This window comes from Rhamphochromis longiceps, linkage group LG1, assembly GCF_057381845.1.
Source record: "Rhamphochromis longiceps isolate RC_006_pf linkage group LG1, R_longiceps_female_GT1.1, whole genome shotgun sequence".
Lineage (NCBI taxonomy): Eukaryota > Metazoa > Chordata > Actinopteri > Cichliformes > Cichlidae > Rhamphochromis > Rhamphochromis longiceps.
This window is the reverse complement of record NC_140557.1, coordinates 6863712-6888103: the sequence shown is the minus strand read 5'-3', so window position 1 is coordinate 6888103 and position 24392 is coordinate 6863712. Positions and strand designations below refer to the sequence as shown.

General features: G+C 39.6%; 1 protein-coding gene across 1 annotated transcript; it reads left to right on the top strand.

Moving 5' to 3' along the window:
* Positions 1–660: 660 nt before the first annotated feature.
* LOC146678198 (solute carrier organic anion transporter family member 3A1-like) lies at positions 661–24392 on the top strand. Its single transcript, XM_085416987.1, has 10 exons — positions 661–1210; positions 3480–3939; positions 16292–16390; positions 16534–16803; positions 16956–17120; positions 17888–18086; positions 18303–18438; positions 18569–18741; positions 19108–19172; positions 19395–24392. Exons 1-10 carry the CDS (start codon positions 1052–1054, stop codon positions 19769–19771), a joined length of 2103 nt encoding a protein of 700 aa, XP_085273113.1. The 5' UTR covers positions 661–1051; the 3' UTR covers positions 19772–24392.

Below are 24392 nucleotides of genomic sequence, written 5' to 3'. Positions count from 1 at the left end.
TATGAAGCTTGGTTTGAATTTCAGGCAGTCATCTTGACCATGTCTTCATGCCTCACATGTGATTGGCTGATTAGATATTTGTAATTACTAATCAGCAACAAGTGTGTATAGGTGTATTAAGTGTCCTGTGAGGTTATATGTGTATAGTGTATATATTCCCACAATAAACTTTCTTGCTGCCAGGATCTTTTTTGAAGAGTGCATCATTATAACACTGTCCTGTTCATCCACCGTTTCTTTATTTGTTATCATCCATAGTTTGTCACAGTGACGCAGCTTAGGACCTAAAATCTAACTTGACACATCTAAATATCAGCTACTCTATACAGCGACTCGCCAGAAGTTGTTGAGGAGTCAGAGATCTTCTCAGAATGGAATATAATGCGAATTGTTGAATTAATCTGCAATGCAAGGATGAAAATTACCAGCGAAGTGCAGAGAAAACGCCATGATGAAGTTACGGGAATGCTTTATCGAAGCTTACTGATGCAGTGTTCTGTGGAAATGATTCAATCTGTAATGGATGATGCGTATATCGAAAAAAAAAAAAGGGAGGAACTGGGAGGAGAGATGGGGTTGGCAGTGAGGTAAGAGCGCTGTGGTCCATGGATGGGAGGAGCATCATAACATTGCTTACGGGACGCAGAGCTGCGTCTTGGAACCGGACTGGGAAACCAGAACCAGTCGGCTTGGGGAAATTTTGAGTAAAAAAACAAAAAACAAAACCCGGATGTGGGGAAGCAGAGCGTACTGTAGTTCTACGCTTAAGCCGTCATATATAACACTAGCGTAAGTTACGTATTTAAATGTGATGTAGCCGATAGGCACTGACTGGACAGGCGGTGAAGAGAGGTCGCTGACGGACTGTGCGCACTGCTGAGTGGACAGCAGGGTTTCTTGCTGTATATTTAAGCTTGGACGGGCTCCTGACAGCAGGTTCGCACTTCTTCTGCAGTGCAGCTCGTCATCACCATCATAACCAGATGCCCTCCGCCGGACCGGACCCGTTCAGTTTCATGCCGTCCAACCTGACCGGAGCTTGAGCCGAAGGATGCAGGTTAAAAACCAGATCTGCACAGAGCGGAGCAGCAACGACGACCCGGAGCAAGATGACAATCAGAAGAAGACTTCGTGTTTTTCCAACATTAAGATATTCCTGGTGTCGGAATGTGCTCTCATGTTGGCACAGGGCACCGTGGGCGCCTATCTGGTGAGTTTGGGGGACACAGTGTTGGTCTGAAGGAACGTCATGTTTCTCAGGTAACATGGGGTTAACGCAGCGCCCTTCAGACCGGCGCGGGCAGACAGTGAAAAAACGCTGCGCTGCTTCGGGTGCTCAGCTGCTGCGTTTAATAGCCATATTATTTTGATCACATTACTAAAATTACATCCTCCAGGAGCCACTGACTGATGACTTGCTGCGTATTATCCATCAGGCCTATGCGCCATCTGCATGTCACAAAGCGCGTCACAGCGGCAGTAGACTCTACGATATATGGAAAATTTTACTTGCTCATATGGATGGTCTGTTAGAGAGCAGCTTACGAAACACTGGTCAGGAGGTCCATACTGCTACACGCTCTGCACCCATATGTCTCAATAATGCAGGAGGCCTTTGACACCGGAGGATATAGGCCTAGGAGATGACGTGATCTCCACAACACAGGAGACAGCAGCTTTTTTTCTCCCCCTCATTAACCAGACTGCATTTCCTGTGACAGCTTGATCAGAGTTATAAGCTGTTACTGCACTGTTATGATTAGATGTATGTCAACATAAGAGATCAAGTTTATGTTGCAAGAGCACGGGAGAAAAATGTGTTTCTGACTCAATAAATAAAGATTTCATCAGCCATCGCTAATGCAGGAGTGAAATGAATGACAAAGCCTTGAACTCAGCATTTAGAATAACTGTCAGCACTGGTTTTGGCTCAGCCACTTACTGGAAATCAGTTTTTTTTGTTTTGTTTTTTAAGAACAAATACGCTATTGTAATCAGCATTATTTTATTTATTTTTATCAAAGCCAATTCCTTGATAAATGTCAGCACAGTCTTGATACCATAAATAACTTTGTAACAGGAAGGGAATGGAAGTTATTTTTAATGAGCTTAGGAAGACAGGATCTTTTTTACCTGTCTGCTAAACACACTCTGAAAGGTGCAGATAATTAGAAGCACTTCTTTGATATTAGTCAAAACAGCAAGGTTAATTTAAAAATGGTGAGTTCAAACATTTCATTAGAGCCAACTTTTTGGTTTAGCTTTTGTCCTTGAAGCCTGTTGTGGAGCTTTCTCTTTTAAACATCCCAAACCAAAGATGCACCTTTAGCAAATATCTGCAAATAAAAGCATCACAGAACCAACATCTCTCCTGTCCTATGAAATAGTTTGCTATCACTATTTAATACTGTTTTATTGATTCACAGTGGGCTGCTAAATGTACTACAACAGACTTGTCTCAACCTTGTCATCCAAATCTTGGAATGTTATTGAATGGAATTGTTTAATAAGTTGAGCATTCGGTGAATTTAAACAAATCTGAATAATAATCAGATGCATATGGTAGCAGATCTTGTTACTTAGTTTGCCACAGTTGAAATACATCAGTGTTTGACTCAGATCTTTTCATGTTAGTAGTCAGACAGCGACTGTACACTTTTTATGGAAGGGTGACTGTTTTCTAGCCTTCTCCAAGGACAACACCAGTACAGCATGACTAGGCTGAGGTCTTGGTACATGGATCCATCAGCAGATATATGATCCAGTTTTTGACTCTGCAGTGGAGCTCTGTGTGACAGGATAAACAATACAGCACAGGATGAAAAGCCGTTATGCATAATTCACCTGAGCTCACTTCTGTTGTGGGAATGAACATGATTCATTCGCTTTTTTTATTCGGACCTGCTCTGGGCTTATTCTTTAGTTTTGCTGTGGATGAAGGATTACTAAAATAACTTCTAGCTAGCTGTTTACCTTCAGTCTTGTAGATGATCCAATACATTTGATGCAAGGAGCCACTTTAACACTTAGGCACCTTGAACACAGCTGGCACATGTTTGTGTCCATTTAATTAGAACAGCTACGTGAAGCTTCTTGCCTTGAGCCACACATATGCACATATTCCCTTTTCCCAGGTTTGTATCAGGTTAAGCCTTGGGGACCTTCTTGGCAGCTATATAGCAGGAGGATGGAGATAGGCACATTTGCAGCTTGTGTGTTATCAACAGGTTGATATGAGCTCTAAGGTAGTGACAGATGGCTGACAGCACCTGAAGCTAAATACTCGTATTATTGTAAACAGATTTAAAATGGAAAATATATAAACTTTATACTCCCATAACTTTAATTGCAGCAATTTATAGCACAGAAACTAAACTCAAGTATATAAACTCACTTTAAACGAGTTGCTGTGATACCATTGGCTGCTAGTTGTAGCACTTGTCCTTCATCTCTCTTCCTTTTCTCTCTTTTTCTGCCAGGTAAGTGTTCTGACCACTCTGGAGAGACGCTTCAACCTCCAGAGTGCAGATGTGGGTGTCATTGCCAGCAGCTTTGAAATCGGCAACCTGGCCCTCATCCTCTTTGTCAGCTACTTTGGCGCCAAGGCTCACCGGCCCCGGCTGATTGGCTGCGGTGGCATTGTCATGGCGTTGGGGGCCTTGCTGTCAGCCCTGCCAGAGTTCCTGACTCATCAGTATGAGTACGAGGCCGGTGACTCGTGGCATGCCGAGGATGGCAGGGATGTCTGCTCCAACATCTCCAGGTCAGAGAACAGAGACTCTGGGTTTAAATGCGGTAATCGAGCCAACACCAACATGATGTACCTTCTGCTCATCGGAGCCCAGGTCCTGCTGGGCATCGGGGCAACACCTGTTCAGCCCTTAGGAGTGTCCTACATTGATGACCATGTCCACAGAAAAGACTCTTCACTGTATATAGGTGAGTCAATGCAGAGGTAAAACACAGAACATGACTATCAAGTGTGTATTTTTTTATAGCTATAATTTTTATTCAGTACATGAACAATGTAACTGTGGATTCTCAGGCTAATTACTGCTAGTGGCCAGATGAAGAGCTCTTTTCACTGATGCTTTGATCACAAACACCACCTCTCAGCTTCAAGCAGTCTGCTTTTTGTCCTCAGACCTCTCAAGGTGTTTTCATGCATCTCGCTTGTTGTTGTTTTTTGTTTTGCTTTTCATACCATGTTTCTAATGCTTGATGTGAACAAAGATTGATGCTCCCAGCCGGTATCTGCTGTACATGCAAAAGTTTCACGTGACAGACTCATTGCATAGTTGCATTAAAAAAATGTGTACAAGCTCATTTGCAATCCAAGGGTGTCAAATGCTGACATTTTTATCAGAGTCAGTGGCATCTCACAGATATACATGGTGTCCTTTGGCACCTTGGCACGAAGCATCTGAGTTATGCAATAGTAAGACGGGGCTGTCACTCCAAATTTTTGTTGAACTGTTTTAACCCAAACCGCATTATTTTCCTCAACTGAACCAAGTCATATTTGTGCCTAAACCTCAATAGCGAGGCAAGGAAAATAAGGCCACACACGAGGTTTCAAAGAGGACATGAACCTCCTCTTCAATGACAAACTTGCAGCTTAATGGTGGATGGGATAAAAAATGGATGCAGCCAGCGTGAAGTCTCCCACAGGTTTTGGACTCTGCATTTTCATGCCTCAGTGTTAGTGATTTGGCTTCTACCATGCTGTTTTATTTTTAAGCCAGAATTTAATCAGTGTAGTTGGATGAAATGCTGACTTATAAAATTAACAATAACAACATTGTTTGGCAAACAGTATCGTTACAGTGTATAAAGAAAATACTAGAATTTCACTCACCAGAATAGATGGACAAACTTGGATGGGCTGTTCCACACAGTAAACCATATAATATAGTTCCATTAAAAATGCCAATAGTACAAACACAGTGGAGAGATCTAGTTCAGTGACTCAACTTTGCAGAGGAGAGGGCTGGCAGACAAGATTCAGCTGCCTGTGTCAGGACAGCTGTCAGTCAAAACAGACACACCCCTAACTCCAGTATCCTAACGAATGAGGAACAAAAAAATTCATGCCCTGAGTCCAGTACCATTTCCTTCTACCAGTCTGTAAACATATTTTTAATGCTATTAGTTAGGCATTTTAACATTAGCGTCTATGGGGACTAATTCAAGTGGCTATAAGAAGAACTGCAGATTTCGGCACTTTTTTTTTTTTTTTTTGCCCTGAGGGTTTTTGCTTGGTCTTAATCTGCTGTTATCCCTTGAGTCACGTAATGTGGACTGTGTAGCACTTTACAACAAGGCATTTATCTCACAGCATCCAAAATTGCTATGGCTCCAAAGAACAACGCCAAAGGAGACCTTGTACAAAGTTCCGTGACACTGGCACGATTTGATTTTCTGAGATGAGAATGCTGCTAGTAAATTTTATTAATTAAATGCTCAGTAATGGTACATTGCACTGTTGCTAAGTGTGAATTGGGCATTTGCAAAAATAGATGAGGAATATTGATTTTTTTTAGATTAAATTCTGGGTCTGATGTTGCCCTCTTTCATATCTGCAGGGGTTCTTTGGCAAAGCACGCGTTCCCAACTTTAGTAAGCATTTGAAGGTCAGCAGCAAAAGGCTGTGGTTTTAGTTACAGCAGCAACCGAGAGGTCGAAATAACCCTGTGTGCCAAAGTTGCCAAGGCAACAGTTCAAAGGCAGTGACTGAAGCTATGTGCCATCTGTGTGACCTGCTAGCAGCAGAGCTCTATCTGGGCAGATGGAGAGAAAGAGAACTTAAGAAACATACATATCACTTGCTACAAAATTTAGAAATATATATGTAAAGGGCAATTTTGGTGTTTTTTTTTCCCCCCAGTTTTTTTCCTCTGTTTAGAGCCCACAGTCAAGTTTAATACAACTTTTATTTTGAAAGCTATGTCTTTTCATAATCTGGAGTCAAAACCATGCCACAGACACCTTTAAGCTGGTCGGAGTAAGCTGGTCAGCTTTCCACTCTTGTGGGTAACAGGGGCCCTTATAATCATATCAGAGAGATTCAGCAGGCACATGCCACCTAACTGGACTCTCAGCATCTTTTTATGTAGTAAGTTTAAATTGCTTCCATCAACGCTGAGGTTCTATCGCTAGACAGATCTGTCCTGTTATTAGCTGTGGTTGTTTGCTGATATAGTGATGGCATTAGGGTTGTTAACCTGTATATTAATGTATGCACATATTGCATAGGTACATTTAACATTTTGTTAAATGTATGTGATATACCTGGTGTCTGCAAGCAAGACTCCCCCTTGGTGATATTCAAACTACTCTGCTTAAATAGGTAGGTGGGCAAAACTGCCAATGTAGTGTATATAGCCATCATACGTGGGGGCTATCCAGGCATTTAAATTATTTTCTTATATTGATCTTAATCACTTTCCTCATGTACAAATTAGAGCTCTTATAGGTTAACCACACTTCATTTCAGGAACCTGTAACAACAGTAGGTAAATATAATAGCTAGTATTTAAAAATACAAGTTATTATCAGTTGATATCAGTTAATATATGTTGTTATCGTTTTATATTTGGCATTAGTGTATCAAGAAGTATTGAAAAATTACAACTTTTTTCAGCTAGATGTGGTGTTTAGTCTGATGCAGGCATCACCAACACATTAAAGCTTTGTGATTCAATAAGGCAAAGCCGGCGGCATATGGGTTTGTTGCTTTAATGGAAACAAAGGTACTGAGAAATAAACATATGCTGTTCAGTTTTCATTTCCCTGAAGCTACAGTAGTTGCTCCTCCTCACAAGCTCCTTGGTTTGTTGCATTTTTTTTCTGCTTACATCTCAGCACAGACCTCTTTGCAGGGTGAGTAGGCCTGCGGATTCTGTGCCTGCTTTGATCTGCACAGTCTCTGCCAGCAGACCTCGGTGTAGGGGAGGGAGGTAAGGATGGACAGAGGGTGGAGGAAAGGAAGAGAGAACGCAGCATCAAGTAATCCACCCTTGAGTTACCCTCCTGCTTGGTCAGAGGCCTATTCATACCAGATACCTGATGTTTTTCAGTGTAAATGTAATTTATTAGCCAGATAATATCCCACTATGAACACATGATCCATGTGAACAATCACAGTCATATTTAACATCTGTGAAATATTGTAATACCCCCTGTAAAGAAACTATAGCAATTACCAAACATTTTAGATACATTATATGTATTAACTGGACAGCACAAATCAGTATTGTCTCACAATGCTTCATGGTTACTATTCTTGTTTATTTAAATTTCTTTTAATTTGACAAAATGATGAATTTGCACACATTCATATTAAAGACGAACAAAAATGCTGTTAGCCCAATACTAATGCCAACATAATAACATTTTGATGTTTAACAGGGCTGATATAATAAACACCACTTTAGTTTATCATGTTATATGGCTAACATTTACTAATTAGCGTTAAACACAAAGGACAGCAATGGCTGGCAATGATCCAAAGTATTTCATCTGTTGATGGCACAGTTCATGGTGAAAGAAATTGTTGAGACATTTGGTCAAAACCACAAATGTCTGCCTCAGGGTGTTGCTAGAGAAAACGTCAAGAGGTTACTAAAGCCATTCATAATCATCGTTTTTATTATAACCATTTCTTGCAATCAATCCAGTCATGACTAAGTGCCAAAACTGGTCCAATTTGCTAGCTCAGACTTTGGACGTCACGCTAAACTCATTGATTTGTGAAATCTATGGCTTGACTTTTTCACTGTCATCTTTGCAAATTTTGAAAGACAATAAACTGGATAAGTGACTTTACATTGTAGTGGTTTACAGATTTACAAAACAAGTTTGAGCTTCCTGGTTTGATTCCAGGAGATAAAAATCCCTTGGGCATCAGGAAAGGCATCTAGTCTAAAAATCTGCCAATTGAAATATGCGGAGGTACCTGCTGTGGCGACCCCTTCTAACTGAAGGAGCAGCCAACAATAGGTTTAGACAATAAACTAAAGGCACCCAATTTTTTTGGCTTTAAGCTTTACTGTATGTTTTAAGTCTGCAATTTCTAAAAGTGAAACAGAAAATTCTATTGGAAATACACCATTGAATTTTGATGCCACCAACGGTCCCCCTCTTTGGAAATATCTCGATCGTTAGATGAGAGCTATGGCTAAATATCATTTTTGGAAAATAACGGATAATAATTAGTCCCGAGATATAATGAAAAATGCATTATTATTATTGTTTATTTTATTGGTTGCTTACAGAAAGCATTTGAATTACTGCTAATTTGGACATCACTTGGCATAGCAGTGGTTTAAGCTTAGATTTCTCCTGAATGGGGTTAGCTCTAATAAATTGCACTGCAGACTAAAATTGAGCCTGATTTGGTATGAAGTCTACTTTTATGTGCCCCAGCCTTTTCTCTTTCATAACATCCCCCAAGCTTCTTCCTTTGACACTTACAGATAGTACTCTTATATTAGTCTTTTCTATCCACCACCCCCTCTCTGTTCTGTCTCTGTTCTCCATTTTTTGACAATCCAGGCATGTTGATTGCCATGGTTACCTCCTACAATGTGACTGCTGTTGTGTTATTGGTATTTACACAGTACGTATGTGTTCTGTGCTCCTTTGTATTTCCTTCTTCTAGTCTCAGGGCGGTGGTGTTGTTTGACAAGACTGACGTGTGAAGGCACATTTAGACTGTAAGAAAACCTCCTGAATAATGCAGTGTGACAGAGAAGCGGTTAGGTGTAGTTTAGCAAACATCTAACCAAATGATTAAATATTAAAGCGGCAGCTCTCCACAGGCTTGCTAACAAAGCAGAGGATTGAAGGAGAGGCTGCTCTTTTGTGGCCACATCTTCACCCTAAATAGATCAATACTGCCTGGAAGAGAAGGGCACGAAAGAATACTCAAGTGTAATGCAGGAAACATTAAACACTTGTCATAGGATATATCTGCTCCATGTGCCTGTTCTTCTTCAAATGTTATGTGGCCTTTCTCTTGTGTGTGTCTTGTACTTCACTCTGTTTGTTGTCCTCTATGAGTGTGCCTGTCCTAATCATTGTGAGCAACAGTTCAGGCAGCAGGCAGCTAAAAAAAATCAGAGACTGCTGCTAACTGTTCAGTTAGTTGCCCATCAGACCACAATGATCAGACCATCAGATCATTGTGCTTTCTGGCAGTTTATGGGGGGGGGGGGGAGGGGGGGGATGGCGGCAATGCAGCCATGATGACCTGCAGTAGTAGAGTGAGATCTGTGTGATGAAAAGTGTTTCTGTGAGGCAGCACTCTGGCACTAGCAATGCTTTGAACTAAGTGCCAAAGCCTGCGTGCCAACATTAGCACAATGTATAATGTTTGGAGTTGTCGCCGTCATGATCTATGATGGCTGAAGGAAAAAAGAACAGATATGGCTGTTGGGAAAGTTTGACTAACAGTGAGGCAAATGAAATGCCAATCACATGGCAGTGCTTTATTATAAAATAGATTAGGATTCATCTTGTGGTACCCATGAATATCTGTATCCATCCAGCAGTTGTTAAGATTGATTTGGCTGTAAAAATTTGCTCTTTTCTGCCGGCACTGCTTTCAGTGCACCACCATCGCTGGTAACACTTCATAGCAGTTTAGCCATTAATTATCATACAGACGTATTGGTGAGCTTACAACTCACTGAAGCTGTTGTATATGCATAATATTTTGCGTGCGTGTGTGCGTACTATAGCTATAACTCACATTAAAGTCTTGAACTGTATTAGAGAAGCTTTTCATGATTCACAGGTCAGTATAATCCTCATTTATCTTTTACTGGGCCTTAGTGCAGCATTTTTGCTCCCTTCCTTCTTCCTATGAGCCAACTTTCTTCTGATCATAAGATCTGAAAAGCTAAAGTTTTGAAAAGTTGGACAGAACTGTGCGCGTACGATTGTCTTATTAAGTATAACCCTTACCACTGACATCACTCTGAGCCAAGAGTAGAAAAAGAGCAGAGCCACAAGGAATCTGAAACAGTCTGAAGAGTTTTTGTCTCACAGCGATCTTTGTATATAGACGGGGCTTTTTATTTGAAGCTTTGACCATGTTTAAAATAGTTATCCACCATTGTTACAGAATAAATGTGACAAAATATATTCCCTTCAATGTCAAACTATTATTTAAAGTTTGGATGTGTGTGGGCAGCTGTGAAAGATTCCTGAAAAAAGGAGAAAATGGCTTCTTTCAGAAAGACCAGCCTGCTCCTCAGCGCTGTGGACTGTGAGTCCAAGCCAGATTGTAATTGTATAATTGATTGCTGTCAGCTGCTTGACAGATACCCCATGTGAAGGCAGCTAACCCTCCTATCAATTGTATCCACCACAGAGGGTCTTAGAGTAAAGCAGCTATTCAGTTAGAAGCCTTCATGCTGTGTGCATTTTTTAACAAGTATGTAGCATCAAATCGCTTCTGCACTACATCTTAACACGATGCAGTAAATGTTTCTGCGTCCATAATGAAATCTTTAAAAAAAAACACTGTGAGTTACAAAGCTAGCCAAAGACCCTCCTGCTTTATTTAGTTTCTATGCATTCGCATTTTATTTTTCAAGTTAAAATTCAATGCTATGACCATTATTACTCATTTTAGGCCACAGTAGAAGGATGGAGTTAGCTTACCACTTTAGATCCACACTGAAATACTGTATCTCTGAAGACTTACTATGAAGTTTTGTACAAACGTTCCCAGAGAAAAAATATTCTACTGATTTTGGTGATCCTCTGACTTTTTTGAGTCATGCCATTTGTGAGTTTTAATAAAATGTCTGAGCAAAATTCGGATTTGGAGCATTTATTCATCTGGACCTCAGGATAAATTGTGATAATCCCGTACTTTAGCCAGCATTTAGCCAAAATGTTACTTTGTGCAGCATTGTGGTTTATGACTCAATTGTTCTACAACTCACTACATTATCATCAGTCCCAGCTGTAGGTTTGTACAACTGAACTAGTATTATCCACATAACAGGACGGTATATATAAGATGATCATAGTGACCTTGATACTACTATTTTGTGAACTAACCATTTAAGTACTTGGCTGTTGATTGTAAGCCCTCAGCGCACTTGATCCATGATGATCATCATGGATTTCTTAACATCAGGTCAAGAGAAAATTGCAAATATTCAGACAAACCAACAATCTTGATTACGCTTTCTGAATATCAAGCGAATGTACAAGCAACTCAGAGTAAGCTGGACTACAGGAATATTACAAGCATGCAGCAGAGAATTGCATTGGTTGTATTGGTGACAAAAATACAACAAATTACAGCACATTGCTTTAAAGCACCGTACAGAACAATAAATGAAAGTACAGTAAAAGAGCAGCCTAGGAGGAGCATGGAGTCCAGCTCTATAGCTGCAGGGTCAGCTTCTCTTATCTTAGCCTCTATTCATCGCTTTAATGTGTGTAATGAAGCAGTGTGAGGCTGCAAGTTTAGAGTCCACTGCAGCAAAAATGTTTTTATTCCACTGGAGTTATTACTCCTCCACTGTAGGACAGCAGAGGAAGGGAATGGGCGCTGACTCAGCACACACTGTCCGCTCAGATCGGCACAGGTTGTTTTATATGAGCACCTTTTAAGAGCACCTTGGCCAAGATACAAAGTGCCAGCGATTGAACTGTGCCATAATGTGAGCCTGAGTGTGAAATTATTCATGCGCTGGCAGTGTGACCAGGTAGAAGAGCCTTGTCTAACACAGTATGACCTTGCATCTGCTGCATTCATTACTGCTAGGCACAAAAGGCACAATATGGAGCTAGACCTACCATGAGGTTGAGTATAATTTTTTATCACTTTTTTCTTTGTTTTTTGCACAAGGGTTACAGGATTAAAAAAGAACTATAATCTGTATTTACTTACATTACTGTCCCCCCAAAAAGCTACATATCTATATTTAAATCGGTTTAGTACTGCTTTTACTGCTGCTTCCATCTACATGCATGATTTTAAATGTATCAGCTACTTGTGCCATATGTTGTCATATCCATGGTTACGTGCTTATTGATCAATCTCACCCCAGTAGATTGCAGTTTTTTAATGTAACTGATCACTGACTAAATTACACAAATAACAAAATGTGAAAAATAAAAAGGACTGATATGGCGTGTGTCAAAATAATATGGAGATCTGGACTCGATTGTCTGGTGAAAACCTAAACTGTGGCAAATATGAAACCTGCTCTATTTAAGAATTGTGATACTTTTAAGGCTGTTATAGTCCACTTAAGGCTATTATATCTGTGTGTAATGGATTCAATTCATTTTAAACATCAAAATTCTACACACAATATCCCATGATGACAATGTAAATAGAGTTTGCTTGAAATTCTTGCAAATTTCTTTAAAAAAATAAAACTCTAGAGTCCATCTGTGGTAAATATAGTTGATTGATATGTGTTGGAAAGGCACACAGTTGTCTGTATAAGGTCCCATAGTTAACAGTGCATGTGGTTGTTTTTAAAGAACAACTGAAAGAAAAACGTACCTAATTTGGTATATGTATACAATATAGTTATACTAATTGAATAATTTACTATTAATTCTAATATTTATCTCAATATTTTAAACACAAACCTGTGTTCAGTGGTGCCATATTGCAGACTTGTGATAAATGAAAATGGTACCTCTTGCTGAGTATTCATGGTCTCCACTAAGGAGGTTGTTGTTCTGCAAAAGCTTGACTTAAGTGGAGTGCCTCTATTGCCAGGATGGTCATCTTCATTTATGTGACACAAAGTTACAGCTCTATGTAAAATAAATAAGTGTACTGTAGATAATAAATTGACATTCTGTTAGTATTGGCCATCAGGTTTGTATTACCTTTAGCTTCACGTCTAGCTCATCTCAGCAGGTGGTGTTCAGAAGGAAGGAACAACAGCTTTACGTCAAACAATAGAAGTAAATTAAGGTTGTCACCATAGGACACTGTAGCCAGTGTAAATTAGAAGGGACTGAGACATTTTAGTGTAAGGTTATATTTATTATTTGTGTGGGCTATATTTGGAAAGGAATCCCTGACAAATATTCTGTTTTAAGTGTATGAAAACACTATAATATATATACATATATTAGTATGATTGCTCTCAAAGAGCCCCACTTTATAGTGGCGACAGTCTTCCTGTACCTCACTTTCCGCTCCCGTTCCAAAGCTATCAGTGCTTTGATGCTTGCAGGTACACTGCAGATACTAAGAGCATCTTCCATCCCTCTACAATTACTGCAAAGTCAATAAGTCATGAAAGATTTACATTCCATCTATAATGAGCAATCAGAACTTATACCAATCCTGTGAAAGTTAATCTACTGTATGTCAGAAGAATAATTATTTTTAAGAGCGTAGTTAAAAATGTGTGCACATCATCAATATCTGCGGAGGAACATAAGTCTGGCAACTGCTGATTTTTCTAGTAGTTCACATATTGCATTGCAGCAACTCAGTGTAAATTACAAGGGGGAAAAACCATGTCGGATCAGCTGGTTTAAGATTGGGTTTGAAACATGAATTGTGCAATGCTGCTCTACTAGTCTAAAAGTACAAAATAAATTGCAATATATATGCATATATTTGTTATATAAATGTAAAATCCCACAAATGATTCCACATAAAGATCATTTAGTCTTTCTGTAGTAAAGTCCACTTGCTATCGGATGTGAGTCAAATAAATAACATGGGAATAGAGCAGATGACTAAACAGTAGTGAATGATATACTGTAAGGTAAAGGTTGCTATGTTTATTATTGCTTCAGTACTACTCCTCATTCTTTCACTGGGTTTTCAGTCATGTCTCTATGGATATGGTCTCGGAAGTACCAACTGTTGAGTTCAGACAGCAGACTGGCATCACACATCTCTGTCTTCATGCTTATTGCTGCTATTGTCATCAGCACTTTCACTTTGACGACCACTCTCCGGCTCTTTGTCTCATGTAACTGGAAACACTGAGGTTTTTGTACCCACACTAGTTTTCAAAGTATTGAGCGTTGGTGTACTGTAGATCAGATTGGCAGGGGCCCAATATTTTCTGCTGGTTCACTGCCATGTTTGTGTGTGTTTGCCAGCCTCACTACATCACATACATTATAGATTAATTGCCCTTTGTGTGTCTGTGATTGGAACCCAGAGGAAGGCAGAAGAGGATATCGGAGGTCATTATTTGGTTGCTTGTTGAGCTGGCCCTGCTCTTACCCCTGACCTCCTCTATTACCTGACTTAAGCCCCGGCGGTATCAATGGCTCTGGTCAAATAAAAATAGCACACAGGGAAAGTTAGAGCTGGCAAGACTGACTCCTCGCCAGAATCAGTAAGCACACGATATCCTGTCTCTCTTCATAAACAATTATGCAAAGATAAAAACAAAATTTATATTTGAAATTGTCTTTTTGACATTAGTGGGCAGGGAGACATTTGATTTTCTTTGAAACAGTGCCAAAAGTTTCAAGAATGATTGAACTGTTTTACAAATGGAGCTGAACAACACCACAAGGGGAAAAAAAGTGAAATTACAGTGTGTAAAAGTGTCGTAGAAAAAGTAAATTGAGTTAAAAGAAGGCCTCAGATCCTAGTATTGTACCTCTTAAAACTGAAGCTGTGTTTGCATACCTTTGCACAATTCTCTGAAATTGGCTTTGTGAACTCTCATTTCTTATAAAATTCAGTTCAATTATTTATATAGTGCCAAATCACAGCAACAGTAACCTCCAGGTGCTTTATTTATAATGAAATTCCTTCACTGCAAGATGTTTGTGGTTTTTCAAGGGTGTTCTCTTGAGATTCAGATTTGGGCCTTTGTTTTGGTAGATTTGTTACTGCACTTGGCGTCATTATCCTGGCTCGGCCTGGTTCAGGCTAGTTCAGACTCATGGCTTCACCGTTAAGAAATCTCCAGAATTCAGATTAATCAGTGATTGCATTTAATCACCAAGCTGTCTTTGTTCTGCAACAAGCATACTGCTTTTGTAGCCATTTGACTGGTCTGTGCAGAGCACATAATTCCAGAGAGCCCAGTCCTTACCTTGATGTCCAACGCTGGCAAACTAGTTTCCAAACTATGGACAGAACAGACTTTCTTTAGTATGCCTGCTACGTGGGTTAAATTTGTGCTCTTTCTGATTGCAGGTGCATGCACTTTAATGACAACAGTTGCAAGACTTTTTTGCAGGTCCCGTGAGGAAAGTTTGATGTAGTATCTTGCCAGACTAATAAGCATCCACATCCTTTACTCTGAAGACCTGAATTTACACCTTAGCATGACGATAACATTATACACTTCATAAGCAAAGGAAATACCAGACCCTAGTTTGATCTGGAACCTCTGATCCCAATCTTATAGACTTGAAACTGTAATAAATGCTTTCTTATTTTCTTGTGATTGATCTATATTTTTTATTATTTGCACTTATACCTCTAAATATGAGCCTATAATACTACTCTGTTCTCACAAACAATAACTGGTGATGTCCAGAGGAGTAATCATTAAATCGCCTACAGAGAAATTGACTGGCCCTCTCATCCTGTCAGGAGTGAGCAGCGCTTCCTCTGCTTTGGGATCCATTATTAGCAGTCAGGCTACTGGAACTCACTCCTATTGTTCCACTTACCACCAGCATGGGTAACAGATTAAGTGCCACACACACAGACACACACAAACAGTCCAGCACAGTGTGATGCTTTATAGAGAGCTCTCAGCCTCTGTGCCAAAAGCGGGCCGCTTTTTACATTCAGGGGAATGTCAATCAGAAAGTGCATCAGTCACTCCCCACTGCTCTTACAGTAAGAACCCATTTCCTGCTTGATTATTTATGATGCTGATGGATAATCTAGCCTTGGATCAATTACACTGTGCAACCTATGGGCTGCATATTACAGTGATGGTGAATAAATCTGTCGCTGGAAGACTTCGGATGAAATTATAAAATCTCTTGGCATGGATTTCATACTTAATCTTTAATCTTTAAACAACGTACCTTTGATTCCTAATCACAAAGTGCAATTAACAAGTATACTTTATAATAGGAAGCATCATATCTAATAGAATAGAAGGTGCTGGTAATAAACAGCTTGATGCAAGGCTGCCCTCTGCTGAACAATGAAGTGAAATGCATGTGTCCTCTTGGCTTGGGTCATTTTATGGTGCAAACACTGAAATGTGTTGGTGTTTTTTGTTTTTTGGGGTTTTGCTGCATACTGTCATTTTCTGACAGACTTGTTGTTCTATACCTTTGTTTTGTCTTGCAGGTATCCTATTTTCAACTTTAGTGTTCGGCCCAGCTTGTGGCTTCATCTTAGGATCTGTCTGTACCAAAGTTTATGTTGATGCTGTTTTCATTGATACCAGTAAGTTGGGAAATAAATGGTTAAAAATATTGCAAAATTATACCACACTGAAACAGAGGTAATTTTATTGTGACCTCTACTAGTACACCAATACTCATCCTTCCCTCTATGACTGCTGTGAATTTTCTTACCCTCCAACCAAGGTAAGCTGGACATCACCCCAGATGACCCTCGCTGGATCGGGGCGTGGTGGGGCGGCTTCCTCCTGTGTGGTGCCTTACTCTTCCTGTCCGCCCTCTTCATGTTCGGTTTCCCCCAGGCGCTGGATGAGCAGGACATGGACAGTGGAGCTGAGAGTGAGCAGGCCATGCTGCCTTCTTCCCTGAGCCTGGAGTTCCAGGGCTCTAAACCCAATGGAGCCATTCATGGCTTTGATATAAACAGCGGACTCTCAGTCTGTCAGCATCTGAGAGGTGAGGAAGTCAAGAGAAGAGTGGAGGGGGTTTAATAAGTGACAAGATTGTTTAATGGAATATTTAAATTCATACGCATGCTTCTGCTCTTTTCTCTCAATCCTTCTTCATCCTTTCTACTTTTTACTTAATTTTCTTCTCCTTTGACCCAGTGATCCCCCGGGTTACCAGGCACCTTCTCTCCAATCCAGTGTTCAGCTGCATCACGCTGGCAGCCTGCATGGAGATCGCTGTGGTTGCTGGCTTTGCTGCCTTTCTGGGCAAATACTTAGAGCAGCAATTCAACCTTACAACATCCTCAGCTAATCAGCTGCTAGGTAGGCAGTAGGGATGGATATTGATAAGAATTTATTGATACCAGGGCCATTATCGGTTCTGCTTACAGCTCACATTCGTAGATTCCATCACAATTTTTTGTGTGGGAGAAAGAGTACACCCAAGAGGTTTTAAGCATCAACACAGCTACATAATTATCACTGAGTGGGAACACATTGTAAAGCAGAGGAAAAAGGCTTGTAAAGCTGTGCTGCCAAGAGTTTGACTTTATTGTTTTGCAATAGGCTGATGTCAGAAAACCTTGCCAGGATTGATGAGCGGGGTAAACTGAGAATTTTAAATAACTTTTTAATATCTCTTTAAACAAAACTCAGGACTAAACTTGCGAGTAGTAACATAACCAAAAGTAAAAATGTGTCGTAACTAAAGATAATAATATGGTGGATTTATGCTTCGAAAACTGGAAAACAATAGATAACTAAAGTGTTAAAATAAGTGAAGTAAAAGTAGAAAGTAGCATAAGACAATAACACTTAACTCCATTAAAACTGTATTGAAATAAAGTACTTAAATGAAGATATTCATTTACATTCTCTCATCTCAATGATATTGGGCTCTGTAGCATTAACAGTACTCTAGCAAAATACTTACCATCATGGTTACCATGGTGAGGCAGGTTTCCTTTCTCTCCTAGAGGGGTCCCACTCTTATCTCAATAAAAGGAAATTATTTATGTTTTTTTTTTACTGTCAAATCATGAGGAATGTTGCTCTATAAATATAGAATTTACTTGTTTTTCCCTCTCCAGGTATGACGGCCATCCCCTGTGCCTGTCTGGGAATCTTCCTCGGGGGACTCCTGGTTAAGAAATTGAACCTGTCAGCTCTGGGTGCTGTCCGCATGGCCATGCTGGTCAACCTGGTGTCCACTGCCTGCTATGTCTCTTTTCTCTTCCTAGGCTGTGACACTGGACCTGTCGCTGGGGTCACAGTGGCCTACGGCAATGAGTAAGAGTGATGACTTACTGATGTGAATGAAGAGTCTTTCCAGGAACTTTTAGTTCTGTATAGTACTTTTCCCCACAGGGATATACTGTAGGTCCATGCAAACAAAAAATTAAACAAATCCCAGAATTAAAAAAATCCTTCAGAAAAATTGCATTAGATTTTCAAATTGTACATATGCAGCATTATCCCTAACGTGACCTTTGACTTCCTCTATAGGACGTTGCAGTCTTGGCAGCAGCCTGAGTCAGCATGCATTAGTAACTGTAACTGTTACACTGCATCGGTGAGCCCTGTCTGTGGCTCCAATGGAGTCACCTACCTCTCAGCCTGTTTCGCTGGCTGTACCAAACCAGTGAGTTGGGACATTACTGCTGATAATCATTGCTCCCCGGTGCCTGAAGGGCTCACAATAAATATAAATACTGCAGATTTACTTGATATATCATTATTACATTATCACCTCATTTCTTTTTGTTTGTCAGAACCTGACCAACTGTGCGTGTATACCCAGCAACAGCGAAGAAGCAGTGGCTTTACCAGGAAAGTGTCCCAGCCCAGGCTGTCAGCAAGCCTTCCTCACCTTCCTGTGTGTTATATGTGTGTGCAGCATGATTGGAGCTATGGCCCAGACACCCTCTGTCATCATCCTTATCAGGTATGAGCACGTCCCCCCCCACTTGCTATTCATCAACTGCTCACGAGAGGGAGCTGGCGACATTTCAAAATACCGGTGGTTCTTCAATGGAAAGGATTGATTTATCAAGCTGACAGTGATACGGACAAATACAGACACACGCAAGTGTATATTAACTCATATATAATGACAAATAACACTAAAGGCATTATATGCACATTGTGTGTGTGTGTGTGTGTGTGTGTGTATACATCATGCTTGTAATCTAGATAGGTAAGATAGAGAGATATGTACAAAATAATGTAATTTAAAACTCAATAGGTCTACCAATTAAAACAGTTTTCCACCACAGTACTTAAAGGGTTGAAGTATTCTCTTAATTTTCAGAACTGTCAGTCCAGAGCTTAAATCCTACGCCCTTGGTGTTCTGTTCCTGCTTCTAAGATTAATAGGTAAGAAACACTTCACTACTATTGGCACTCTGTATTGTGTTTGTGCAACAGCTGTTGGTCTGTAGTTTTACTCTGTGACTTAAACGTCAGGGCAATTTTTCACCTTGCTTGAAATGAACTTCATCAGTCTGTCTGCCTGGATACATTAGGAACATGAACTCAAACTGGTGTTCTTCTTGACCTTGTGACCTGCTGTCTCTCCGCAATCCCCACCTGCTCCAGGCTTCATCCCTCCCCCTCTGATCTTCGGCATGGGCATCGACTCCACCTGTCTGTTCTGGAGCTCCGTCTGCGGCGAGAAGGGAGCCTGCATGCTGTACGACAATGTGGCCTACAGGCATTTGTATGTCAGCATCGCCATCGTTCTCAAGTCATCAGCTTTCCTCCTGTACACCACCACATGGCAGTGTCTGAGAAAGAACTACAGGAAATACATCAAAAACAACGAGGGGTACCTCACGCCCACCGAACTCTTCGCCTCCAACGTGACTCTGGACAATTTGGGAAAAGATATCACGCAGAACCCAACCAACAGGACAAAATTCATATACAACCTGGAGGACCGTGAGACATGTGACAACATGGAGTCTGTTTTATAGTGCTGGTCTGCACTGGGGCTGCAAACCGGAGCCATTAATGTGCAACAGACCTGAAGCGTGATGTTTCTGAGTTCAGAGAAATGTCCTCAGTAAAGTTCCAGTCTTCTTATCATCCAAAACATGACACATATTGAAAAAGAGAAGATTCCCCAAATTTGCCACGCCCACGTTTTTGTCAGCTGAAATTAAGCTGGCTTTAAGAAAATTGCTTTTACTTTTTCTTTGCAAAGTTGGAATAGAAAGTGACGAGGAAAGAGGGGAAAAATCACATGCAATAGATTACTGCTGACGAAAGTTTAGTTCAAAGTTTTGGATTTACTATACCAGAGTTTATGAAATGGTTTATTTTCCTTTAGTATTTCTCAGGTATGGTATATCAGAAAATGCAAAAAGGGTGACAGTAATCAATTTTCAGTCCATCTGCAGTGCATCTGGGGATCCCTACAGGAGACTTCTTAACACATTTGTTGTAAACCCTTTATTAGGTTTCGACTCCATCCAAAACCAGTTATCAAGCCCTTTTCACTGCAGTCATTTTGATATTGAGCATGCACAATACCAGAGCCTCTGCCCATGTATACGTATGGAACAGAGCCACTATTGTTGTGATTAATCACATCCGTGTTTACCCTGCAATAACATTTCAGTGTGGCTGCTATGAAAAGGGCCCATTTCAAAGCCAGTATACAATTACTGTACGTTTCTTCAACCTTAACCCCCGGCAGTGACTCAAACAGACATACAACAAGCAATGAAAAAGGAATCAAATGGTTCAAAAGGTGCAGAAGTTTACAGCAATATAGAAAACTGATTTATTTATTTAGCTCCTGCCACCAATTATTGCAGGTCACATTTTCCACAAAACATGGATTATCCCACTTTGAAATGGTTAAAATGTGGAAGAGGTTTCTAACATTTTTCAGAGAATTAAGAAACAAATTCTTTCATCATAGCTTTCAGTGTTTACTTTAGTCGAGAAAGTTGTTGGAAATATGTGAAGTTTTGGCACTGATACTCGACCAAAGTCTGAGATTATATTTTAGTTTCGGAGCCACAAAACGTTTCAGTTTTTTGTTTTTTTTACTTGACATTTATGAAAATTAGATGCAGCTTCTGACAGGTAATCAGAATAAAAGCTTAACTGTTAAAGTTTAAATAATAGCCTGACTCAAAGGAACAGAGTAAGATGGCTTTTTCATTAATGTTTAGACGAGATGCACATGATCAGATTCAGTAAATGAACCTGTAACCTTTCCTAAATCACTGATTCAACAATGCTCATGCCAACTGCAAACAGATGCAGAATAAGAGTTTGTAATGTAATTTCACTCTTGGGGACATCGTTTGCAGCATTGATGCATGAAATACAAAGCAACAAATATAACAAGCAGGAGACACTGCAAATAAGACACTCCAGGTACATTATTTAGGAGGGCCATAGCAGGTGGCAGCTGTGGGGAAGGAAGCTTTTACCAAGAGCACCAGTATGACTAGTGAGCTCACACTGGGTGAAAGTGAGAGTGTGAAGGCCTTTATGTGGAATACCAAGTCATTGTATTGAGACTGTTGATTGTAGTGGCTAGCTGTCAACAGACACAGCATAGCATGACGCACAGTGTCCAGCCAGAATGAGTTCATTAAAAAGCATGCTGGTAATGCATGCACATAAAAATAAAATATGTTCAGAATGATGTCACTATATTGCACAGACTCTGTGGTTTGTTGGCCATTGTAATGGTTAAATATACATTTAACTCGAATGGCCTCCAAATTCTATTTTTGACCATGGAACAGCTTTATAATGCATACTGCATTGTGATGATGACTTTTTTTCTTCTTCTTTTAAATCAAACCTCAGCTGTCACAATCACTCACACTGAAGTGATTGTCTACATGCAGATACAATACAGCTTTTTGTTAAAGAATTCAGCTGGATTCAGATTTTTGACATATCCACTTTATATATAGTGTTTTTCTTCTGGCTTACTCTGTAAGTATTTAATATGTTTTGCATCAAAAATCCAGAGAGCAATCATCACAATACGTTTCATTTTTAAAATGCATATACCCTTTGAGGCTTTGGGAAATACGCTTTTGGGAAATTCTTTTCCTAGCCAGAGTTAGAAAGACAGGGTTGATAATACTCTGGCCAGCTGTACAGTAAGTACAAAGGTAGAGCTAGCTGTCAGTTAGCTTGGCTTTTTTATAAAACTGAGTACCAGGCTCAGTCCAAACATCGAAACAATCAGTCTATTCAAGTCATCTTATTATACTAACATGTTAGACCTACATTGTCTTTGTATACTTTGTATACAGAAACTGAAATGTCAAAATTGGGGTTTATTTTCTCAGGTTTGGGCCTGGAAATCAACCAAAAAAATGCCCATGAAATTAGAACTTGTTAGTTTTATGCCTTAGTTGTTGCATATATGAAACAAAAATGTTAATAGGTTATCTTTAAAGGTGCTGGTCAGTAGATTATGTCATCATAGCCCAGTTAGCTGCTCTGCTTTATCTGTTTGTGCTAAATTAAGCTAACTACTGGTTATAGATTCACATAAGAAAATCTGTATGTTTAGCTTGTTTCCCAAAATTTCAAACTGTTCCTTTAAGCTAGCTTTGAAAAGGTTCACAAATTCTTTTTGCCACCACCAGTGTCTCAAGAGTCATTTATTAAGAGTAAATACATGCACATTACTTGTAGGTCTACAGCATTTTAAGTTTCATATGCAATGAACCAAAAGAACAAGATTTAAACTCTACATATAAACTCTACACTAATAAATACTTTTATTTTGGATGCGCATTACTTGTAGGTCTGCAATATATTGAGTTTCATAAATAATTAACCAAAAGAATAAGATTTAAACTCTACATTGATGCTGCTATAGCTTCAAAAATCCTAAAATCACAGTGGGAAAATAAAACAACAGATCAGTGCTTTATGAACCTATGTTGACCACAGAGACACGCTAAACCACATCACATCATTGTCTTTGTGGATTTTCTTAGAATAGACTATAAACAAGTTGAGATTTTTTTTATATATATAGTGAGAGAACTTTTCGGCACTGATTAGTCAGTGCCTGTTTTCAAGCTCAAAATCTAACGACGATGGAAATATTGGCTCCAAACGGGATATTTGGGATAATGCTGAGCTGTACAAATAATTCAAAAGAAACAGGGTGGGGCACCTTCTGGCCACCATCTCCTCGTCAGCAATCCCAAACAGGTGGCGCTGTCTTTGATATTTATAGCACCCCAGTGTGTCTAGTGTTGACTCCTCTGTACATAATAGTGCCATAAAAGTGCCGAAGTGACACCATAGAAGTGTTCTGTGACGTCCTGCAGAGAACTTTGTCTGAACACGCTGGAGCTCAAAGCAGATCCTCCGGTTGTATGTAGCCTTTTTGTGATATCCCTCAACTTACTTTCACCACATCATCCTAAAGTGTCCCAAAAATATATTGCCTATAGAATATTGTACATTGGTCTAGAAAACAGTAACACTTAGGATGTAATAACTGTTAATATGTAGAAGTTTTCTACTAGTGAAGGTATTGTCGAATTTAGATTGAATTCTCTTTCCATCAGTGACAAAGCTGATACTGTTGCTTTGGTACAATTGAAAACAATACTTTGCTTGAACGTATTGTTTTTATTACTGTGGCACCGATGTTGAGCTGTAGTCTGAATTTGTACAGTAGATGAGGCTGACTGTAGAAGATCAGCCAAACTTCACTGATAGCGGTCCTGCAACTGTGCCTGGATGCGAAGCTCTACTCTAAGACTTTATGATCGGAGCTCATGTTGTGCCATATCAACCTGTGCACTGTAACATTCAACACTTGCAAAGAAGAAAACAACATATTTTAGGTCTGTCCGACAAGTGCAAGGGCAGCAGCATTTGCTTGACCTTGCATTGACCTGTGGCAACAGGACTGTTTTCTTTTAGCACCTCAATGTGCTCAAGACGTTTTGCCTTGTGATGGAAAATAACTTTAAAGCTTAAATGTTTTTTTTCATCCTATTATTTTCATTCATCTCTTTTGATGGCCTTGCCGTGTGGTAACAACAGTTTGACTTTTATAAAGGACTTTTAGTGGCAGGAGTATTGACCTATGAAGAGTTCACTATCAAAATATGACATCTGCAAAGAAAAATTATTATTATCTATGGTGGTTAAAGACACATTTCGCCAACAATAAATAGGTTTCCTGTTTAAAAAAAAGAAGATATAATTTGTTTAAAATTTTTGTTGCTATTATGTATTTTGGAATTTTTTTTTTGACATTTTGGAAGACAACTCTTCATATACGGATTGATAATCCTTTGTTTTGAGCCTTTAGGCAGCATGTTGCCTTTGATTTGAGAGAAACATTATGCTAACAGTGACGGCTTTAAAATGACATGTCTGCTTATGCTGTTGGTGGTAGTCAAAATGAGAATTGTAGGATTCTTTGTAAGGGACCTTTGCAAAAGAAAAGGGTAATGAAATAAGAATATATCACCTATATTTTCAAAGATTTTTTAGATATGCTCTGTTGCTTCTTGGTATTTGTTTTCAATTTTTTTCTGATAAATTTATATTTAAAAGCTTTAGTTCTGTATATTTCTTGGA